The 22,770-nt window shown below is 45.6% G+C and overlaps 1 protein-coding gene across 1 annotated transcript in view; it reads left to right on the top strand.

Annotated features, from left to right (window-relative positions):
- The window catches only part of MAN1C1 (mannosidase alpha class 1C member 1), a 65,566-nt gene extending 42,799 nt beyond the window's left edge, over positions 1–22,767 (top strand). The window contains exons 4-13 of the mRNA XM_042793642.1: positions 2,273–2,388; positions 4,589–4,669; positions 6,895–6,989; positions 11,278–11,401; positions 13,894–13,987; positions 17,543–17,658; positions 17,826–18,045; positions 20,199–20,371; positions 21,203–21,318; positions 21,991–22,767. Coding sequence (XP_042649576.1) covers positions 2,273–2,388; positions 4,589–4,669; positions 6,895–6,989; positions 11,278–11,401; positions 13,894–13,987; positions 17,543–17,658; positions 17,826–18,045; positions 20,199–20,371; positions 21,203–21,318; positions 21,991–22,108 — 1,253 coding nt within the window. The 3' untranslated portion in view covers positions 22,109–22,767. The remainder of the gene's footprint in view (positions 1–2,272; positions 2,389–4,588; positions 4,670–6,894; positions 6,990–11,277; positions 11,402–13,893; positions 13,988–17,542; positions 17,659–17,825; positions 18,046–20,198; positions 20,372–21,202; positions 21,319–21,990) is intronic.
- Positions 22,768–22,770: the final 3 nt, after the last annotated feature.

Genomic DNA, 22,770 nt, shown 5'->3' with positions numbered 1-22,770 from the left:
GGAAAGTGTATAAAAATCACATAATCATTAATATTGAAGAATCATTAAGGTTGATAAAAGCAGCTCTGACTGCGATGATGTTGTTTTTCATGGTCACTGCTTTTGGAAAACATGCCATACAAACATCAGCTCAGCTGTTTTTTAGAACCCACCAGTTGATCGAGTGGCTGTTTGACTCCATCTATTGCACTCTCCGAGATAGCTCTGGTTAGATGATAATTTCGCAAGCCTGCAGGAATAAATGGATTTCTAGAGGCTCTCTCTACTGCCTTCATCCCTTTTCCACAGACCCTGTTTTTGATGCAGACAGCATCCGAAAGCCAGCAATCTGTAGTTGAGCAGTAAAGTCTTGGTTGGGTTTTCATTAAAGCAATGATGTGCTGACTGGCTGAAAAGTGTCAAAACTGCAATCTTGTAACATCAACAAAATAAGGCAGGATGTCTTTCTTACGGGTGAGGAATGCTGAAAGCATAAATGAGCCCGGTATGAAATTGGTGGATCTGAGCATTTCTCCTCTGGGGAAAAGGTATGATGTACATCAGACACAGTCACTTTTTTTCCTTAATAAGAAAAGACCAAAGTCTTAAGGTTCATGACATGTGACTCACCTTTGCCTTCCTCTCCCCTCTGCAGTAGTTCCTCGACAGTGCATCCTGCTGGGTTTTCCTCTCTTAAGCAGAACTAGTATTGAAGTAACACTCAAGGTATTACAAAAGTGCCAAACCAATCTGAGCATGCAATAAAAGCCTGGGAAAACTGGAGGAGTTTGGGGTGGTATTTTCAAGTCTGTTAGAAGAAGGAACTGACTTGAGCCAAATAGAAATATATCTCGGGAAAACCCCTGGGCATAAGCAGAGTGTGTGTGTCTTTGTGGTTACAGTGGAAAGGGAGATGATAGGGACAGAGCCGATACAAGCAGTTTCTTCTGCAGAAACGAAACCTGAACCTCATCCAAGCATCTTTGCTGCCAGAGACTCCAAGAGGTCTGACTGTCAGGGGGTGGGTAGGAATGTGGCTGCAAGTGAGCAGTGTGTGTGTGTGTGTGTGTGGGCCTGCACATGCAGCTTTCTGACGGCAATACAGAGGCAGCTTCACGCCTGTGTCTCTGGTGCGTTACATCCACAGAGGGATGACTGATGATGATTCCAAACTGGAATCTTCCATGTGAGGATTTGTGTTTGGTTTGAGTTACCCAGGAAAGTGATGGCCTTTGTAATTAAAGCACAAAGGGGTTTGAGTCACAGTGTGCTTCATACCCTTTGCTTTCTCATACTAGGAGTAATTTTAGGGAACCCTGACAGAAATAAGACTCTACCACTGAGATGTTCCAAACCCAGGGTTGTTAACATCTCTAGTTTCATTTAATCTCAACTGCTACAAGATTGCCTACACACCCTGTATAGTCTTCTTGGCATGGCATGCCATGTCATTCTGTCTCGCTGGAAGTTCTCCTATAGTCCTTGTGCGTAAGACAGCACTTGGCATGCAGTTTTTTTACATGAATGACATGGTTGGTCCAAGTACTTGGTTGGCATTTGCTTCATCTGCGTGTGTCCCATTGCCATCTGCTGGAGACTGGTGAGCGTGCTCACAGGGACCATTCTGTTAGCCAAAGGAAGAGAGCTTTCCTTAAAGTCATCCACTCTCTGTTCAGGATTCACTGAGATTAGTTTCTGGTTTCTCTGCTGCCAGATGAGGCTGTGGTTTGTATATGTACTGGTAGTGGGAAACCCTGGGTCATGGCATGGTGCAAACGTACTTTGTGCCCCAGGTAACAAACACTGCATCAAGACAGGATGATCAAAGTCCTGTCTTGGATGCTCTTGTAAAAATACAGTTCTCTCACTTAAAAGAGGGTTGTGCTTGTAACTGGGTTAGAAAGAGACTGAATTTAGGTTTACAGCTCAACAAAGATTAGGAGTGGAATTGCCTGGCCGCTTTGGCCAAGATAAGACTGGAAAACAAGGCCAAGGCTTTCAGTCATGACTGGTGACTTAAAGTGTGGACCTTGAGCTGTTCCTTGGGGGTATTCTTTCAGAAGTGTCAGGCCTTTGAAAATTGGGCCCCTCCAAGGCAGCCCATTTTGGATAGAAGAGCTCATTAGTCCTTTTAGAAGATCTCAGCCTAGACCATGGCCAGTCTGGTTCCCATCCAGACACTCCCAGTATTGGGACTGGAGGCTGCTGCCTGTCCCAGCTCCTGCAGACTGATTTAGAACTAAAGACGACTGCATTGATGGGGCTTCATCGTGCTGTTCTGTTTGCAATGCAGGAGGCCTTCGAGGAGCTACGGTGGTAGACGCCTTAGATACTCTGTACATCATGGAACTCGAGGAGGAATTCCAAGAAGCAAAGAAGTGGGTGGAGAAGAGCTTTGACTTGAACGTGGTGAGTCAGTTACTGGGAATTCCTGTCTGTGTCACCAAATCTCAGCATGCTTGACCAGTTCTGATCACAATCTTCTCTAAGAATCATTTGGGGAGGGGACCTGTGGAGTCTGGGGAGAAAGAAACCACTCAGCTCTGGTATATTTTTTTTAAGGCCAAAGGAACTACTGTGATGATTCACCCCATCTTCTGCCTATACATGGCACTGGGTTCCAGCCAAGGGCCACCAGATCAGACTCACGGTGTCTGGCTGAAAATGAGATTCAGTGTTTAATGGTTTTTGTGTTTTCGTCTGGGTTATAAAAACAACTGTAATTATTAGATACTCCAAGGAAGTTTTGTTCATCAAAGAACAAGTTCTGTTTCATCTCAGTTAAATGTCTGCCTGTGATAAGACAAGTTTTCTTTCTACATTAAGATTGAAAATGCTGATCTCCTTGGCAGAGCCCTTTGTTGCTGTGTTGTTGCTGGGACTTTTGCAGTGGGAGCGTGGCACCGTGGCAGCAGAGTGGGAGCACATAGCCTAGATTTGGAAGGAAGGGCAGCATCTCTAAAAATGGCCAGAGATGCTCACTCTCTGTGGCCAGTGAAGCTTTCCTAGCCACTTCTTAGAGCTAGTGTTAGACTTGCTGGGACTCTGGGAGCAACACATGCCTTGCAGTGCTATCAGATGAAGGATGCTGTCCTTTATCTCACTGTGTGGCCGGGGCCTCTTGCCATAGATCTGACTGTTGGTCTCCAAGCGAACTCTTGTATTTCTCGTGGGAGAGCTGATGGGATCTCATCAGTGACATACAGAGAATGTTAAAACCAGAGTGCAGTTCAAACTTTTATTTTTTTAATGCCAGCCTAGTTGTCTGTTGTGAAAAATGGTTCTCCCCATGAGAACAATGCATGCAGCTGCCTTTATAGAAAAGCATCATTTGGGAGGGCACGACTGGCATTCATGTATTCATAAAAGGAAGACCACATCTGATAAATTTGGTGAATGCTCTCAGTATGTTACTGAATCGATAAACAAGGGACAAAATCAACTGGGAGATAATTTATCTGGATTTCATAAAAGCTTTTAATCTTGGCCTGCAGAATAGATTGATCTGCAAAGACAAGAATGAATGCTATGGATTGATCGGTGGAGTCAGAAAGCACAGCAGAGGGAGAGAAGGAGGGAAATTAATTAAAAATTGGCTCTGTACAAGGAACTCTAATAGTCCAGAAGAGTGAGGCAGGGACTCCAAGGCCCACAAGCTCTGTTTGAAACTGGGTACCGTGATCTGTCTCATGTAATTTCAGTCATCATCTCAAGAAAGCACTTGGTCTGATTTGTAACCTGCAGGTATTTGGAAAGGGTAGGCTAGCACAGAGGTTCAAGTGCCCCTTTGCTCACTGAAAGCTCTGTGTTGGTGGAAGATCTTTTTGATTTTTGGCTTTATGCATTTGTGTGAGGGTAGGAATCATTTATCATGCAGATTCAACAGCCAGGAGTGTGTATTTTTTAAAGGCACTTTTTGAATGCAGTCGTTTTGACATTTGCTGGTCATCAGCTGAGTAGGTAGAGCAAAACTTGTTCCAGTTGAGTGGGTTCTTGAGCGATTCAGTGAACCATATCTGTCTGTGTCTGCTGTCTGGGGTGGGGGGGCACATGGATATCACGCAGTTTGTCTCTCTGTACGCGTGTCCATGACAGGCACGCTATAGGCTGCGGTCCTCCCGAAGCCTGCAGACTGGGGTGAGTCTTTGAATGACGGAAAATACCCACCTAATGTAGAAAGTGCATTACATCTATCTAATGCAGTGCCCTCTTCACAAGAAAATGGAGAAAGTAATTTTTCCATGTGGCTGTACAATGTTCTCTTTAAATAAAACGCTTCAAGAGGCAAATTTTTGCCCTGCACTAACTCACAGCATTTTGTAAGGCATAACCCAAGACAGAGTTGGATGGATGGACAGCAAGTACATCTGCCCTAACTGATTTACATATTGTCAGCTGGTGATAAATGGACAGTTTGGGTGTTTCTCTTCCCTTCAGGCTCCACCTGTCACTGTAGAGCAAATAAAGTGCTGTGAGATCTTAGACGAAAAGCTGTGCTACGCTGTGGGTGAGGACTGGGAGACTTAAGTATCTGCCTGCAATCTGTTCCCCTTAGCTGCCATTTGTGTGTGCAGACTTTGCAGTCAAGTATATCATTATGTATTTGCAGAACGGAGAAGCATCCTTGTTTGAGGTGAACATCCGCTATATTGGAGGACTGTTGGCTGCATACTACTTAACTGGAGAAGAGGTTTGTTTCAGCAGCTCTGCATGTCTCACACAGTCACCAATAGAGAACTGAAAGGTTTCTCCAGCAGCTTTTCTCCTGAGCATCAGATAATCCCTCCATAACAACAGGCTAAACCCATCGTTTTTATGAATATCGAAATGCCACTAATGTTCTTTTAATTAAGTCTCGCATAATTACCTTGCACACACCATGCATGGCTCATTTGCAAAGATCTTTTCTCCTGTGGGCAATTCTAGCAAGACATGTTTTCAGTTGGACACATTGCTCCCCAGTGAAATGCCGTTTGCAGTGATCTTTGTCTTTGTACTTGTTCCTTTGTATTCTAAACACAGGCAATATTTCATCAAACATCATTCCAGATTCTGCCTCAGACTAAGTAAGGCAACCGAGTAGGTGCAAGTGCTCCAGACTCTACCTGGACAGTCTCTCTGTAGCAGTAGTTTCTCAGATAAAGTGCCCTGGGGTACAGGGAAGGAGGGTGGCAGAGTGTCAGCGCAGGGTACCTACCTGTATCCTGCCAGCTCATGTGTCACAGTGATACAGCTCCACAAAATGTCCCCTTGCCCAATAGGTGTGGGCTGGGCGTCACAGCCCCTCCTGCAGCGTGGTGGAACAGCTGTTCAGTGGATGCTCCCATCCCCCAGGAGTCCTGGCTGAAGCAGGAGGCTCTCACTGCCACTTTCCTTCTTTCTCTCCAGCCCAGCAGAGGCCAGGGCTTAATGCCATAATCTGTTATATAATGTGACTGGACTGGAATTTTACAGCTGTAGAGAGATGAAGAGATTATTCCTTTGCCCTGGAAGTCTTAGGCAAGCAGAAACTGATTCCAAGGGGGGTTTTGTGAGTGAAGGAACTGGAAGATTGGCTCTTAAATGAGAGCTTAGCTCTCATGCCATACACTGACCATGGCTGGGTGCTGTCCACCATAATAGGATGGGATGGCTCATCACTGCATAGTGGCACCATTGATCCGTGGAGTCACAGGAGCAGCTCTGTTACTTTAGTTGCATTTTAAATGAGTTCTAGGAATGACTTCTCTCTGTGATTTCCCTCCAGGGAAAACTCTCAAAGACTCAGTGCCCCAACTCAGGGCCTGTCTCAGTCACAACTTCAACAGGCTTCAGATCAACAGAGCAAAAAGAAACCGCATTAAACCATAAAACTCCAGCAGTGACCTCTTGAAGTGCAGTCAGCAGTGATGCTCAGCAGCCAGGGCAGTGCCTGTCATATACCCAGTTAGTGTCACCAGGCTGGAAGGCAAAAATCAAGTCCATGTCTCTTGCTTTCCCTTCTGAACCAAACCCCTATCTCCTTGTGAGTGTATCAAAGATCTGCAAGCCCACAGGGGAGCTCAAGTTTCCTCAGTGCTGTATTTTTAGAGCAATAAATTCCTGCTTTCTGAGAACTCCTACAACAGCTTGGGCTGGTATAGGGGGGTAGAGGTAAAAGGCTTGTGCTTTATTTCCTAAGTCACTTACAGGCTTCCCTTGATCAGGACTAATCTCTGGAGCAAAGATTAGTGCGTGTATCAGTTTGTCCCAAAATAATTGTGTATGGTGGCTTTGTGCTGCAAGACACCATAAACTATAATTTGATTTGAAAGCCCAAAACTGAGTCATTACAAATGGAAGAGGAGCAGCTTAGCCATGAAACCATGAATCCTTCCTGGAAAAGAGTTGCAAGTAAAAGATTGTTTGTTGGAAATCATGTTTTTTTACGACACAAGATGACACAAGCTAGGCAAACCCATGTTGTAAATCTTAACTGTGTTTCACCCTAGAAAGATATCTTTTGATTTTAATTCAGTCATTTCACCTCCCTGTGTCCTCTGCTGCCCTGGGAAAAGGGAAGAATTTTTCCCTAGAAGTACTCTTTGGATCAGTTCAGATCATGGAAATTTGCTGCTGAGATATTTGGGGTGTTCTGAGCTCTGCAGCTCTGGCTGCTCTCAGCCAGGGTGAGGGTTTGGCAGCGGACTTGGAACAGGTGTAGTATAGATTTTTAGAGGACATTCAGGTAGATACCAAAGTTCAGCATGGCTTTTGGTTCAGATCTACTGTGCAGTGGAACTAGGGCAGCAGTGTGCCTGAAATGGTAGGTTCTCATTACAGCAGTTTTAATTTTTTATAATGGTGTCTTTGAAAAAGTGGATTTGAAAGAATCCAGTGTGACTAGTATTCACAAGCAGTCCATCAAAAATTTATCCTCTCTTCTTCTTTTAACAGGTGTTCAAGAGTAAAGCTCTGGAACTTGGAGAGAAACTTTTACCAGCTTTTAACACCCCCACTGGTATCCCACGTGGCGTCATAAATCTGGGCAGGCAAGACACACGTCCTTACAAGCATGTCATTTTTGTACTGAATGTTTGTAAAAGACCAGGATTCAAGCAGGAACAGCAGCAGTTCCTCAGAGGTGCCCCCCTCTAGTGCAGATTCTTCGAGGTCATTTGTTTTGCCAACTCAAAACCAAGAGGTGCCTTGGCAGAGATTGCAGGTGACTCAAGTTAAACCCAGCTGTGTTTTATTAATTTTGGGCTATCCGCAGTTTCTTCCTCTACCTCTTGGCAGGGCTCCCTGCTGCAATAGCATTTTCCTTACTCTCATTTTCTTTGAAAGGTTATTTGTAGTCTGCACGTAGCATGTGGTGCTCTCTGTACTTTTGCAGTGCCCACTAGATGCATTTGAATTTATCCAGGCTTTTGTTTGGAAAAATTGGGAAAGGAACTGGATGGGACTGGCTGACGGTTTTGCTGCTAGAAGGGGGGCAGTATACAGATCCTCTAGTTCTCTCCCTGCCGGCAGCACTCGGCCAGGTGTGTATCCTTCACTTAGAGCCACGGCATTTCATGTCAGGTAGGTGGTGTTCTCATGCAGGAGAGGAGCTTTGAGGCAGCTGGGTTAAATACCTTGCTGAAGGTCTCTCAGCAGACAGAAGCAAACCTGGAGGCTGGACTCCCAGTCTCTGATTCTTGCTAGCAGACAGTGTTCCCTGCCAGTAAGGGCTCACTGGCTCATTTTGATGCCCGCATACAAATCCCCCAGGGTAGAAGCTACATGCCAGCTGAAACAAAGACAGCAGGAAATGTGGGTTAACAAAAGCCTTTCATCCTCACCTCTTGCAAAACTCAGAGCAGCAGCCATGAAAATAATTTTCATCTCTTAGCCCAAATCTCCTGTTTGGCTCATCTGTCTGTGAAGGGCAAGATTTTCAAATGTTTGGCTCACACTGATCCATTGCTCAAATATCACTGTCACCCTTCAGTTGTCTTATTTGCACATAATCCCAGTGAAAATTTGAGCCACCACCACGACTTTAATTGTCTCTTTTTACAGAAGAGACATTCTGCTTCCTCTGTGGCTGATAAAGACTCGGCATAGACTAACCTTTCACAGAAATGCCAAACCCTCCCCTGCCCTTTGTGAAGGCAATTGAAACAGACTGTGTCTGCCTAGACATTCCCAAAATGTTTTGCTGATGACCTTGACTAAGAGCAAAGAAAATGAAAATAACACTGAGCCCACAATCCAGAACCCGTAGTACTGGCTTGAGCTCTGGCTTCAGGGCTGTGAAACTGCTGTGAAAACTCAGAGTATCAATTGATTTAGGAGCAAGGATGAAGCGAGCTAAATCTGTAGTCTGACTACTGCAGGAGCATAATGAACAGCCAAAGGCTGTAAAACCCAAAGGGGAAGGGAGTTCTTCAGTGTGAGATAGCATGTGGAAGTGGAAGCAGAGGAGGGTGAGGTGATGCTGTGAGAGCTTGCTGACCCATATGTCAGGGCCAAACCAAAGCCCAGAAGAGTTTTGCAAGAAGGAATTCTGTCTCCAATTCTACTTTTACAAGGATGTGCTAATTCCAGAGAGACCTCATCATCCCAGAAAGAGGAGAGTCATGCAGCATGTGCAGGCTTTTGGTGGTGGTAGCTTGGGGGGGTGGGTTAAGAATGACATTCAGAAGTTTGAAACAAACAAAACCTAGCATTAAGTCAAATCTGCATACACATTTTTGAGGACCCAAGTACAAAGACATCCACCCCCCTCAGGTCTTCCCATAGGCAACTGGCTTTATCTCTTCCTGTCACCTCACACCACCATTTACTCGTGTCCCTTCTTTGCTGATGTGCGTCCCTGTGGCCTTCTGTTTTCACACAGGCACTCTATCATATCTCACACAGGCTTGTTTTCCATCCTGCTGGTCCAACTGCCACGTCGTCTGCCAGGTCCTAGAGTACATTGTCTTCTCAAGGCTCTCTGCCTGTGTGTTGCACTGTGGTTTCTCCCAGTGCTTCCTGTTCCAGGTCCCTGGCCCCTGCTTTCCTCCACATCTCCCCTAGACCCTCTGCACCTCCAGATTTTTCCTCAACATCCTCTCCTTGTCTCTCTCTTGACTTGGCACTGTTTTTCTGCTTTGGATGTCCATGAGGGAAGGAGATGATGCAACCATTTTCAGTCCGTGCTTGCACTGTGTTTAAGGAAGACGTAGTTATCTGAGGGATAAAGAGAGCTCTGGGCATTTTCTTTTGTCTTGAAGACCAAGGTCCTTTAAACAGTAGTTTCCTCTGAGCTGTTATAAAACAGGGCAGCTGTGAAGACGCACTTTGTCCAGTCTGTAATGCTGAAAAAATGTTTTCCTGCAGGGGGTCATTTCAGGCTGCTCTTTAACCCAGGGACACATTGCAGACGTACTTTGTTTCCTCCAGACCACCTCTTCTTGAATTTTACTGTGATTTGTAACCCAGGGCCTGTGTTCCCAGCAGCACAGTCCTTGCAGGCAGTGCCTGGCTGCGTGTTTGGGACAGAAGATCCTGGAGAAGGGTTGTGTCAGCTGCTGTGACCCCACATAGCTCCTGTCACAACAAACACGGCCCCATTTGGCTGCTTCCAAGCACTCCTCATTTGAACTAGATCAGAAAGCAGTTTCTGTTTGTGAGATCGTATTTGTTACAACGTCCCTTCAGTGCAGTAAATAAAGAAAAAGTAATTGACTCTTTATAGATACGAGAACACCATGGGATTGTTTAGCACACCCATCCCAGGGCCAGCTGCTACCAGGTTCAGCAGATATGTCCAATGCAGTATTAATACCAACATTAACCTGGTCACACTGGAGGACCTTTCTGCCTGCTGAGGGAAATCTCTGCCATAAACACTCGATGTTATTGGGGTACCCATTTTAGCTGCATACAGTGTTTTCAAATGAAAATCTGGTGATACAACCTCCTGACAGTTTGCAGGGAAGGCTGACGTTTGGCAGTGACTGAGCAATTTGAAACGGCGTGAACATATTGCTTATCTAATGGCTCTTTTTGTCTGGAGGCGAAACAAACAGCTCTGGACCTGAAATGGTTTTCTGTATATCACAGGGAGGGGAAACTTTTTTTTTTCCCCCTCTCAGAAAGATCGTTAGTTTTAGCCTCCTGTAAACAACAGAAACCCTTTTCTTCTACTAGCCAAGCTCCCAGGCGCCATCTAGTGTTACCCCCGCCCCCCCATCCCTGGAAACCTGTTCCCTCACCAGTATCGACCTCAAACAGCGCTCGCAGAGAGATGTGAAAATCCAAGCCACGTCACTTCTGAGATGGCTCAGCCAAGCTTCCTTGGGCCAGCACCTGCAGAGGCTGTTTGGGGACCAAGGCTTAAGGATACAGGACATTTTCGTGTCTGTGTGGATTTCAGAGAAGTGTGGAGCTGTAATCTGTAGCAGTGGGGTACAAGCAAGAAGTGGTCGAATGTAAAAGCAAATCCAAGAAGTGATGCCCTCCTCGTGCCCAGAATCGACTCCTTGCTTTGCTTCACTGCCAGTTTATCTCTTTGCATGGATTTGGCAGGGTGAGGGGCGGCAAAGAGAATCTGAGAAGGGATCCCAGTACATCAAAAGTAGGGGCGGAGGCACTTTGTATAACTGGCTGCTTCAGACAGTGTTTGCCACTTCTTGTAGTTTTATGCTGGCCCTCCTGTTCTTTCAGGGCACGTGAGATGAGCACCAGTGGGGTGCTTTCAGGGTCAGATTTGTCCTGTGCAGATGTTAAAATTCTCTGTGGCTTTTCATTACAGTCAGGTTCACCCAATGGCATCTTTCCGCTAGTGTTGATGTTGCTGTTTCCCCTTGCAAGCAAGCATATGCTGGGAATGGCAGTCAAGAGTATGAGACCTTGTTGAAACAAGGTACTTAAGGACAGTCTGGATTCTCCATAAAATAGCAGACTTGTCAGACTTGTGCGCAAGAGTCCAGCCCAGGCTACTTACAGGCATGTTTTATCCCAAAGTGACTTGTGTAGGGCAGGTTGTCAGTGTTCTTCCAAAGTCTGCTATAAGCTGGTCTGTTTGGGAGGGATTACTCTTCCACAAAAACTGCAGTTTCTTGGCATGTGCAGTCTGTGTGTTTGCCCTATTCTAAACAATCTTTTGTAAAACTATTGCTCCATCCCACTAGAACTGCTCCTGTGAGAGTCCTAAAAATCTATGTATGTCCTTTACATGGCCCCTGTTGAGACCTGGTATGCACGGCGTGCACATGGCAAAGGCAGGATCTGCACTGGGGCAGTGGGCGACCTCAGGCTTTGGCTGTGTTTTCCTGGCAATGAAGGCTCCCTTTTCTCTCCTTGCAGTGGCATGAGTTGGAGTTGGGGCTGGGCATCTGCCGGAAGCAGCATCTTAGCAGAATTTGGTACCTTGCACTTAGAATTCCTGCACCTCTCGGAGCTCTCTGGCAACCCGGTGTTTGCAGAAAAGGCAAGTACTTCCCAACTTGGTCTTTAGTGAATTGGTCTCTTCATACTCCCGGGGTCAGTGCTGGAGCAGAGCAGCACTGTGCTCTGCCTGCAGCAGACAGCATAGCAGCAAAGTGTTCCTTCTCCCCAATACCAGGCCAACTCACCAGAGAAACCTTCCAGAGATCAGAAACCTGTGCCTTGCAGGCTGCAGAGGTCACCAGGCCTCAGAGCCTTCCACATACCAGCTTACTGAAAAGCTCAGAGCGAGCTCCTGTTGGAGATCCCATCACACCAATAGCCCTTGGAGGGCACTCCCCCAGTGTTTTCTTTAGCCCCTTCACCTGCCCCTCCCTCACTTGCAGCCACCGGGGAGGTGGGGATGTTTTTCCCAATGTCTCAGTCAGGTGAAGTTGTAGCAAAAACTTACCTCAAACAAAGACACAGCTAAAATTAAACCATCTGTTGGATGAAGACTGCAAAGATAATTGGTAATTCTGATATCCTAATAGTAGTGCCTTGTACTTGCAGACCTTTTTACTCTAAACAGGCATTAAATGTTATGTTCCAGCCAGCAAGATTTCTGCTGAGGTTTCTTGTGTAGGACAGGCCTGACAGTTGACATATTGGATTCTTTTTGTGTAACTTGTAACTGAAAATCTATTAATATTATACATTACCTTGAGCTTTTTTTTTCCACAAGTGATCTTATAGTGCATGTGAGAGCAACTTAATAAATATGCTGTTGGATACCAGCAAGTCATTAGCTTTCTCTGCACGTCCCTGAGGAACTAGCTTTGAGGGAGACAAATTGTTCCAGTTAGAATCCAAACTGCCCACATGAGCCCAAAGGAAATGGGGCCTGTCCAGAGTCCCACAGTGGGGTGAAAACAGACAGTGGTTCTAGAATTGCCAATAAAAAGCTCCAAATGGTACGTTTCCAGGATATTTCCAGTTCAGGTCTGTCAGTTGTGAAAGAATCAGATAATCTGAAGAAGAGACAGGAAGAAAGAGAAGAAAGAAGCTAGGAGAGCAAAACAGAAAATAGGATGGAGTGTATGAAAAGCAATAAGGGTGGGGTGAGCAAGGGGAATGTCACAGAGGGGTGAGCAAGAGAGAAAACCAGAGGGTGAAGGAAAATTAGAAACCCAGGAAACTGTAAGGAAGATAAAGGAAGACTAGTGATTTGAAATAAAGGAGACAAGCTAAAGATTCCTGAGGACAGTGATAATGACAAATTGCTCAGAAGAAGGGAGGAGCTGAGAAAAAGACTAATAAAGGGAACAGTGGTATGGAAACTAAATGTGTGCAAGGGAAATGGGGGGGGGGGGGGAGGGAGAGGGAAGAGATGAGCATGGAAAACACAAGGGAAAAAAGATGCACTGTTAAAAACTAGAATTGCATCTATATTCCAGGTTCAAACTGTGGCGTTTTGAGGCAGGGTCAAGCCGCTGTCCCCAGCCTAACACATTTTCCTCTTTGCCTTCTAAGCCCATAGAGGGATAAGGGCAGAACCTTTCTAATGGATTCTCCTGAGCTGAGCGTGCCTGATGTGTGCCACAGAAAATGTATCACATTCATTCTAACACCCTCTGAGAGAAAAAATGTAGGATGATGTGGGCTCAAACAGCCCATCCTGTGGGAAATTACTTCAGAGGAGCAGATCAACTCATTAACTTGCAGTTTGGGACTTGTGTGATTTTAGCAAGAATAAAGTCCATCTGTGTCTTTTATTCAAACATGTCATTAATATGCCATGCTACTAAACTTCAGTAAATATTATGCAGCCTGACGACTTACTTGGAAGCACCAACTTAAGTCTGTAGCCAGCTTTTGGCGTACAAATTGTCTAATTTTATAAAAGGTTTAGAGTGTATTAGCTGCTCTGTAGGTTATAATAGAATATTTATGCTGCATACCATTTAACTTTGTCCCTTATGGGAAAGGCCTGTTGGATTTAATGGGGGTGAAACCAAGGGAGGTTTTAGAGAGTAAGTATGGCTGTTCTAGCATATTAAAGGAGCTGTCTGTTGTTGAAATTAAAGGCCCCAATTCATCATGTTAAGTGACCACATGGTGAATTTAAGTACTGTGAGTCACTTATCCCTGCCACTCCTTTCCCTTTGGATCATGGAAAAAAACACCCTCCGCATCTCATACGTTTCCACCCAGATCCCAAATCCTCAGGATTGCTTCTGGACCACTGTTAGCAAACTGCTTCCACTGCTTGCTGAACTGGGGCCTTGCAGGGTTTTTAGAATCATTTCAAAAATCCCACAGAGCTGAATAAGATTGTGCTAAGGATTCCAGCCCGAAAGTTTCTCCATCACAACCCTCTCAGCAGAGAGCCATGTCATCAGGTTCTGCTTGGATGATGATTCACAACTTACTGGCTGCTGTGCTTGTTCAGCCAGGAATCAGCACTGATGAATTACACAGTGCTCAGCGACAGTGCAAAACTGTCGGCTTTTTCAGCAGAGGAGTAACATACTTCTTGTCTCTCATCTTTCCTAGGTGATGAACATCCGGAAAGTCCTGAACAGAGTTGAGAAGCCGCAGGGCCTTTATCCCAACTTTCTCAGCCCGGTGACAGGGAACTGGGTGCAGCGTAGGTATCACTCTGCATTCAGAGTCCTGCCTGGAGCATTTCAGTCTTTGCATTATTCTTTAGGAAGCAATAGCAACTGTCAGAGCAGTAAGCCAAGGAAATGTCTTGTCAGGCAGCCTGTTATACATGTGATTAGATAATGCAACCCGGTTTGTAAGATGCAATATAGTAATGTACACTTACTCCATCAGCCTTGTTTCCAGCTGAGTGTCTCACCTCCAGAGAGAATTAGGGCCTCTCTTGCACGGGGGAGGATAATGGTACATGGTTCATCACACAGATATTAGAAATCAGCACATCTCTTTAAGACCTCATCCTGCAGTCATCACATAAGCCCACAGACCTACCTGGGAGTTGGACGTGAAGGCTGTGAGCAGAAGCGCGATGAGATTTACTTCCTGAGTGTGCTGCAGCAAGTAAGGAACCACCTGGAGAGGCAGAGGGCTTACAGAATCTCAGATCCCCCTAGGATCTAGGGATGCATTCTCTTGTGTGCATTCGTGTACCTGCTGCCACGGTGCCTCAGCATAGTGCAATTTTGTGCAAGAAGGGTGAGACAAGTATGTGCTCTTTTCTGCAGACATGGGCATTAGATACTGCTCTGATGTGAAGGAGGAGCAAGAACCAGGAAAGGGCTTGAAAAGAGCAAGGAAATATTAGAAGCAGTATACCCAGGGAAAGATTATTTACTTTCCTGCTCTACGCAAACAGCCCCTTCCTTACCCAGAGGAGAGACTGTGCCCCTCTTTTGGTGCCACCAAAGGGCAGAACCCTCTGGTAGGAACATGAGAGGCTACTTCTGCTGCTGTGCCCCAGATCTCTGACCTTAACTTTCCACTGTTAAGGATTTGCTTGTTTTGGCAAGGGAGAGTTGCTGGATTTCGTGTTCCTCTGGCAGAGGAAAGAAAAGTCACTTTTTGCAGAGGCTGTTTTTAACCTAGCACTGGATTACTTCTATATTGTTTAAGCAGTTTTCTATGAGTCATTGCATTACCTTGTGTCCCTATGTCTCGTTGCACTGTTTGCTCTGCTAGATGGCTCCAGACTGACCTAACTGCTGCATTAATAGCTCTGATTGTAACTGGTAGGCAGTTGCATGGCTGCCATCATCTGAGACAGTGAGAGAGCTCTAGCTGTGAGCAATCCCTGACCTTTCACTGCCATATCAGCACCTCTAATGGTGATTGGCAGGGCTTGGCTTGAAAAGTGTCCCAACAAAGCATCTTGGATGGTTGCGCTTATCCTATTAAACCGGAGCTGTCCTTTGGTGCCATGAGGAAAGAAAATAGGCTTCTATGTTTGCCCCGTTAATTGATCTTCCACGTTGTCCAATCCCTTTGTAAGCAGCTCAGCTTCCCCTCCACGTTTGTCTCTGCAGAGTTGTTGCAATATGTTCCACTTGAGAAGCTAATCTCCCATCCTAACACACCCCTGAGATGCCGTTTTCTTTAGGTTATTCCCAGCTGGCACCCATACTGCACATTTTACCAGACACAAGCATTAGTTCTGCCTGTTCATTGGTGCTGAGAGGGGAAGTAGTGCCTGTCTGTTGCAATAATTGATCATTACAGAATCTTTGGGAAACTGAAGAGCTGTGCTCTTAATTCAGATGGTTAAAATACTCAGCTTGATACTCAGTATTCATCTCTTCTGCCACTAATTTAATTCTATTTATGTCTGCAAATTTGACTTCATTGTACTGACCTGCTCCCACCCCTTGCTGACATACAGAGGAGCCCGTTGCTGGTTCTTGGAGCTTATTAAAAGTAGCCTCTGATTACTTGCTCTGGGATAGGCTGATTTATGCAAAAGGGCTAGAGATAACCTCTTTCCTAGACTTTCACATCACAAGGGCAACTCATGGCACAGGCTGTTTGTGGCAGTTGCTCATAATATGACCTTGTGGTCTGAATCCATATTCCAGTGAGGGAAAAGGCTGATCAGCCTCTTCTGCATCCCCAGTAGTGCTGGTGAGAAATAGCTTAGGACCAAAGTAGGGAGGCAGCTGCAGCCTGCCACAGAGATGCTCCCTGTAGGTGCCAGGCTCTCATTTTCTCTCTTGTCATTAAAGCTCTTTGTGGGAAGCTGTTTTTCTTGGAATTGCTGTGATTTTCTTAAAAGGTGTATCTTTGACCTGTCTGAATGAGCAGATCTTCTAAATGAAGAGGCAGTGCTGTACCTCTTCTGAGTGCAGTTGTTACCTTTAGAAAATTAAAGCATGGTCCCCTGCTGAAATAAGAGGTTTGTTTATGCAAAGTGCCTAGGAGGCAAATGCTGGCAAAGCTGATGCCATATGGAAAGCAATTATGTACCAGAGCTCCTGCTTTGGTGATTTTATGAATGACACACTTAGGATCACAGAGCTTCTCTTTAAAGACAGGCTGTGCAGCCGGTGTTTGCAAATAGTCTGTCCTCGGTTTTTTTTTTTTTTTTTCTGAATTCATGCGTCTAATCTCATTGTTTTGCTATGGATTATTCCATGGATCATTGGACACACACTATCAGGGATATTTGCTCTTCAGGTCAGGAAAATGCATGGCCGTTGATCTCTTCTGGTGGTAGGATTTAGTATTTAGAATAAGCCTCAGGACTTTATATATGTACAGTGAAAGGGAAAATAAAAATCTGAACAGCTAACTCCAAAAACCCTGCTGCATCTGCTTACATTTCAAATGAGGATATGTGCAGACACAGAGGTGGACACTGTTAATTAACAGGGATGGTTCAGTCCATGGTGGGTAATTTGTCTTGCTCTTCTAAAAAAGGGAAGTACTTTGCTGCTTGAAAGAATGAATGCTGCTTTTCCCCCTGTGGTATAATTTAAAGATATAAATCCATCCAGCAGTTCCCCCCAGGCAGAAACCTGCAGCTGTCATGCCCATTTCACAGTGCAATTCCTTAGCATCCCCCTCTCCAGTAAGGTCATAGCATAGTGTACTCTGAACAGACAGCCTTGAGAATCTGATTTCTGCAGAAGAAAATATTCAGTGTGCATCCTTGTACCTGACTTTATAATTTTAATACACCAACAACCCCAGCCTTCCCTAGGGCACAGAGTCCCACCATGGGCCAAGAATACAAATGGCATGACGGAGAGGTCCCTACAGCAGCCCCTTGCTGGCAGCTCTGTGTGATCCAACATGCATTCTCCCTTTCCTGAGGCAAGCAGGCAGCACCCAGTGGTTTCATATAGGTGGAGATCTATCGATACCTGCCATTGCTTTTGGTTTACGAGGCTGGGATTTATGGTGATTGCTTCATAAACAGGAAGCATCTTCAAGTTGCAGTATAAATAACTGTTGCAAAATAAGACCTCTGAATAGTTTTGGTAAGGGATACTAATGCTTTGTAAAATGACAGAACATTTTTCTTCTGATTGCACTTTCCACCTTTCTTCCTTTTTGAAAAAGAAATGCTGCAAGCTCTCCCCAGGAAACTGGAAAGAGGAAGGAGAGAACAAGGGCATTAAATAGGACATGGCTGTTTGCTCTTTGTAAAGCAACTGCTCATTGTATGTCATGAACCTGAAGTCCTTTTCTGGCTTTCCCACTACAGACCATGTCTCCATTGGGGGGCTTGGGGACAGCTTTTATGAATATCTCATCAAATCTTGGCTGATGTCAGACAAGAAAGACACTGAAGCTAAAAAGATGTACGACGATGCACTAGAGGTAAGGAGCAGGTTGCTGCTCTGTATTTTTTGTGGGGGACATTGCTCATCAGAATGTTTCAGACAAAAATGTCTTAGATCTTTGGGTTTCTTTGGTATTCACTCCTGTCTACTAGTAATACTTACTGACCACTAAGCATCCTGAAATCCTGATTTTCATCCCTTTAGGCAATAGAAAAGCATTTGGTCAAAAAGTCTGCTGGAGGATTGACCTACATTGCTGAATGGAGGGGTGGCATCTTGGATCACAAAATGGGCCACTTGGCTTGTTTCTCTGGGGGCATGATAGCACTTGGAGCTGAACATGCTGGAGAGGAGAGGAAGCAACATTACATGGATCTCGCTGCAGAAATAACAAACACATGTCACGAGTCTTATGCACGCTCAGGTAAACCTGTGGGCTGCCTAGAAAATGTTAGTAAAGGATTGCCTACAGCCTCAGGAGACTCAGCTTTTGTGTAGCAGAGGTTTGCAGTAGGGTATTTTGTGCTTCAGCAGCATCTGCATCCCTGTGTATGGTTTTTACTTGTCTTTTCTGGGAGGTCTAGAAGAGAAAGCAGTACATTTTACATAGCGAGCAGCTGGAGCAGAGGGACAGGCAGGTGGCAGCTCCCAGGGCAGAGCTGGGAAATGATCCCAGAGCTGATTCCTAGTCCCACCTCCCAGTCACAGAACTACCCTTCTACCAACAAGACTATAGTTTGAGTCTGTCCTTTCACATCCCTTTGCAGGCAAGACAAATTAATTGGAGGGTGTCCCACTATATGGAGCAGAACAGTTGAGAAGCCCAACAGGAGAGTGTTGGAGACCTGCAGCTGCTGGTAGAAACCAAAAAAATGAAATTACTCAGCCTCTTCTGGCTGTCTAAGCGGAGGCTGGCTAAGTCTTCCTATTTCACAAGTCCAGTAAAATTTGTTTCCACCACCCACTGTGCTTATCAGTCTGTGCTTTGGGAGAGCAGTGAGTGGTGATGAATGAGAGACTGGGTTATTCTCTGCCTGCAGGGCTTTCAGCAAGATGAGCTTGGTTTGGACACCTCTCCTTTCTTTGTAGGCAACTCTGCAGCTCTTCTGAGACTGCAGGCAGCGAAGCAGCAGTCTGCTTTCCAGGACCTTGTCAAGCACAGGTCTGTCTGCACTAACTGTTCCCAAAGATTGTTTCACACCGTCATCACATTAGCAAGACCATATTGGCAGCTGGTGTCCAGCACGTTTGCCCAATAAACTTCAAGCTAACCTGAAATGATGTTTGCAAATAACTGGGTTTTTTTTCCCCCCAGCACTTACAGAGCTAAAAGAAGCCACCTGAACTAATAACCCTCTGGTTGTGAGTGCCTGGAGCCAATTTTCACCTTCAGCAATATCCATCAGCATAGAAAGGACAGTAGCAAGCCTGCCCACACTAGTTACAGTGCTGTCATTTCAGCAAGCTCATTGTTTTGCAGAGAATGTTTCTGCATGTCACCCTGGCTCTCAGCAAATAGTCCAACTAGCGAACACTGTTAGATCTCCACGTAGACAGGAGGGCCCAGGGAAGGTGGGAAAAATACTTAGAGAAATAAAATGACTCCCTGAAACACAGCCTTGTGGTAGACACGTAGGTGCAGCAAGAGAAACCTTGCGGCATGATCATAAGCAACCTTTATGCTCAGTTTCCCTGTTTTTCAAATAGGGAGAGGATTGATCTTGAAAGTAGGGATCTGAGTGCTAGCTAATGCTTGTGAGAGATTGAGGTTATGTAAGGGACACTCAAAAAGACTCTTAATGTTTTATTTATAAAATACCAGTGAAATTGATTAAGCCTTCCCCATCACCCTGATGTCTTCTTTTCAGAGAGCCTGCTAGTGGACCAGAAGGAAAGGCAGAAGGGATTGCAGGTCCCAGGTACCACTTATTACAGCCTCCCTGCCGCAGTGCAGGCGAAATGGCTCAGTCTGGTGAACTGATAATTGTGAAACAAACCCCCTGCCTGGGAGCAGTGTACCAACATCTCTGTGATGGCAGGGCCAGCTGCATGGCTAGGTTTTCCTTTCAGTGTGTTTTCTCTTTGAGGCTTTACGACAGGATCTGCCTGTGTTCTTTCTCGTCTGGGTTCTGAGTTTGTCCTCAATGACGAACTTTGCGCTCAGGGTCGGGCGGTGCAATTCCTAGGAGCAAATACCAGCCCAGCAAAAATGCTAGGACATGGGGGAGATTTATACCTGCTCTCTCTCCATGCTCAAATCTGGTCCAAGTCTGTGTTTTGTCAGTTGTATCCACCCTCAGAAACGCTTTATCCTCCCTTAGATAGTACCGAGAAACACCACTGAATGAGCAACACCCGGAGTGGCTGTGAGCACAGCTCCTGCACTCGGTGGGGTTGCCCCTGTTTTGACATCAGCTGTGAGGTTGATCTGATACACGAGCATGACTGGTCTGCTCATCTGACCTCACGCAAGCCTTAGTTAAATGTTGGCAGCCTGAGTAGCGTAAAAGCACCTGGACAGTCAGTTTACCTGCTTTCTCCTCAAACTGATCATTGCCTGTGTGTGATTTTGTCTAGATACCAAACTTGGTCCCGAAGCCTTTCGCTTTGATGCTGGAACTGAAGCCATGGCAACCAGACTCAGCGAGCGCTACTACATCCTACGGCCAGAAGTGGTAGAAAGCTACATGTACATGTGGCGGCTGACACACGATCCCAAGTACAGGCAGTGGGGCTGGGAGGTTGTGAAGGTATGGTTGGAAAATACGCAGCAATAACTCCTACAGGCTGCTGGACTCTTACAAAAATCTTTCTTTTGGTCAGTAAAAAGAGCAGAAATTATTTAAATAGTGTTAGACACAAAGACACATTAGCAATGGAACAGGAACACACAAAATAGCTCAATTTAGTGTGGCGTCTCAGTCATTGTGAATGTTTTCTTCTCCCTTTTGGGCTACACTAAAATCACTCACTCAGACAAAGCAGTGGAGGTTTATGGAGAGGAGTGCTGCAGACAGCGAAACCTGCTCTTAGTGTAACAGCCCTCTGCAAAAAGGAGTCAACCTTCTATTTGAAATATCTGGACTGCTCAGAACCACTGGTTTGTAGTGGGCCAGGGAAAATCAGCAAACCTGCCTTTGCCCTTTGTCTTGTCTTCTTCCCACAAAGACCTCCCAGCCAGAAGGTCCCTCACCTCTTTCTCGCTCACGCAAGAGCCCGTTGGTTGTTGCCACACACCCTGGCAGGGGCTGCGTTTCAGTGGAAGAACTGACATTTGTTAGCTACCCTAGAAAAGAAGCTATGCAAACTGCTAGAGTTGCCACTTGAGATCTGGTTTTGCTGTGCGTGTAACGTCAAGGTCAATCAATCAACTAACTTAGGTGGTTTATGTTTCTCTTGCTATTTCATTAGAACTAGCTTTATTCCCAGAGTCTAGAGTAATCACCACGCTCTTCAGTGAGAGGCAGAGGCTACTGTAAACCTGGAATTTGTTTTGTAAAGCTGACTTGTAGTGTAACTGATGATGATTAATAAGTTACTTCATGCTATTGTGTGTTACTAATATTTTTTTCCTTTCTCAGGCCCTGGAAAAACACTGTAGAGTAGAAGCTGGTTTTTCTGGCATCCGAGATGTTTACACCACAACTCCAACCCATGACAACATGCAACAGAGTTTTTTCCTCGCAGAGACTCTGAAGTAAGTCTAGTATCACAGGGGCCTTTCAGAGTAGCATAATTCCTGCAGATCAACACTCTTGTCTGCTTAATAAATCTCTAATAATAAGGGGGAAGTCTTATCCTCTGTGGGGAAAACTGGGCAAGGCTATGGGTGCTGCAAAGCTTTGGTAGCTTCCTCCTGTAGAACCACCGCTGTCATTGGCACCCTTGAGGTTTCTGATCATTTGCTGGATTTAAAGGACTCTTCCTGTGGTTCAGAGCTGCTCTAAGTGGGAGACTGTGACTGCTGGGCTCCCTTGAATTTAGCTGTGATGGTTTAAGAGACAGCTGTCTTCTCTACCAGGTTAACGTCCTGCATACAGGAGAGGCATGACTATGGCCTGAACTTGCTGGCCCTTGGTGCAGATCTGCCTTTGCTGGTAGCATGAGCTAATGTTTGTGGGCTGGCAGAGTGCAGATGCCATTCCTGTTTTGCCACCTTTGCACCGAGGCTGGTAGTTTTCAGCAGGAGAGTCGGGCAGGGAGTCAGGAAACGCGTCACCATAAACCATGGCAGCTGAGGCCAATGGCAGCCCCCGTCACAGTCCTGCTGACAGTGCTTGCTTCTGCGTGCCTGGAGTCCCACTTGAGTTTCCTTTAATCTCCCTTTGTGTCCATCTTCTTCCCGCCCACCCTTGCCTCATGGCTCTAGGTACCTCTATCTTCTGTTCTGTGAAGATGACGTGCTGTCCCTGGACGACTGGGTGTTCAACACAGAGGCTCACCCCCTGCCAGTCAACCACACGAACTTTAAAGCAAGCGTGCAGTAGTGAGGCCATTGCCCAGCACCCTGCTTCTGCAGCATTGACGGGTTACTGCATTTCCTTTCCATTAAAGGAATTCGCGTTGTTCCTAAAATGGTATTTTGGGGCACTAGTCCAATTCCGGACAGTATTATATTGGGAAGATGAAACCATGATGTAAGCACCTTCTTTTCCTCTGTGAGGAGCTCTATTAGCCTGATAACGAGATGTTTATTCTGGGCCATATTGTACACAGTTCATAGACATTCCTTTATACAGAGAATTTATATGAAATCCACTGACTTTGCTTTATAGTGGCCAAAGGACTGGAAGTTTGCCATAAAATAGACTTCACACACACACAAACACACGCATACACACACACACACATCCTCCTTTCATTTTTCTGTTTCATTTTTGCCTTTTATATACTCTTGGATTTATCACCTTTCTAATTAGTGATTTTCAATATACTGTGCTTTCTAGGTGGTAGGCTTTCTAGGCTCTTTAGGAAGGACAGGATAGGAGAACAAGGAAGGGGAGTTGCCCTTTATGTGAGAGAGCAGCATGGAGCTCTGCCTGGGGATGGATGAGGAGCTGACTGAGAGCTTATGCCTTACGATTAAAGAGAAGACAGATAAAGGTGACATTATAGTGAGTGTCTGCTGTAGGCCACCTGACCAGGAAGA

Source organism: Tyto alba, unplaced genomic scaffold (assembly GCF_018691265.1).
Source record: "Tyto alba isolate M040663 unplaced genomic scaffold, T.alba_DEE_v4.0 Super-Scaffold_20, whole genome shotgun sequence".
Classification (NCBI taxonomy): domain Eukaryota; kingdom Metazoa; phylum Chordata; class Aves; order Strigiformes; family Tytonidae; genus Tyto; species Tyto alba.
The sequence above is the reverse complement of the archived record's forward strand: the minus strand, read 5'-3'. Positions and strand labels throughout refer to the sequence as shown.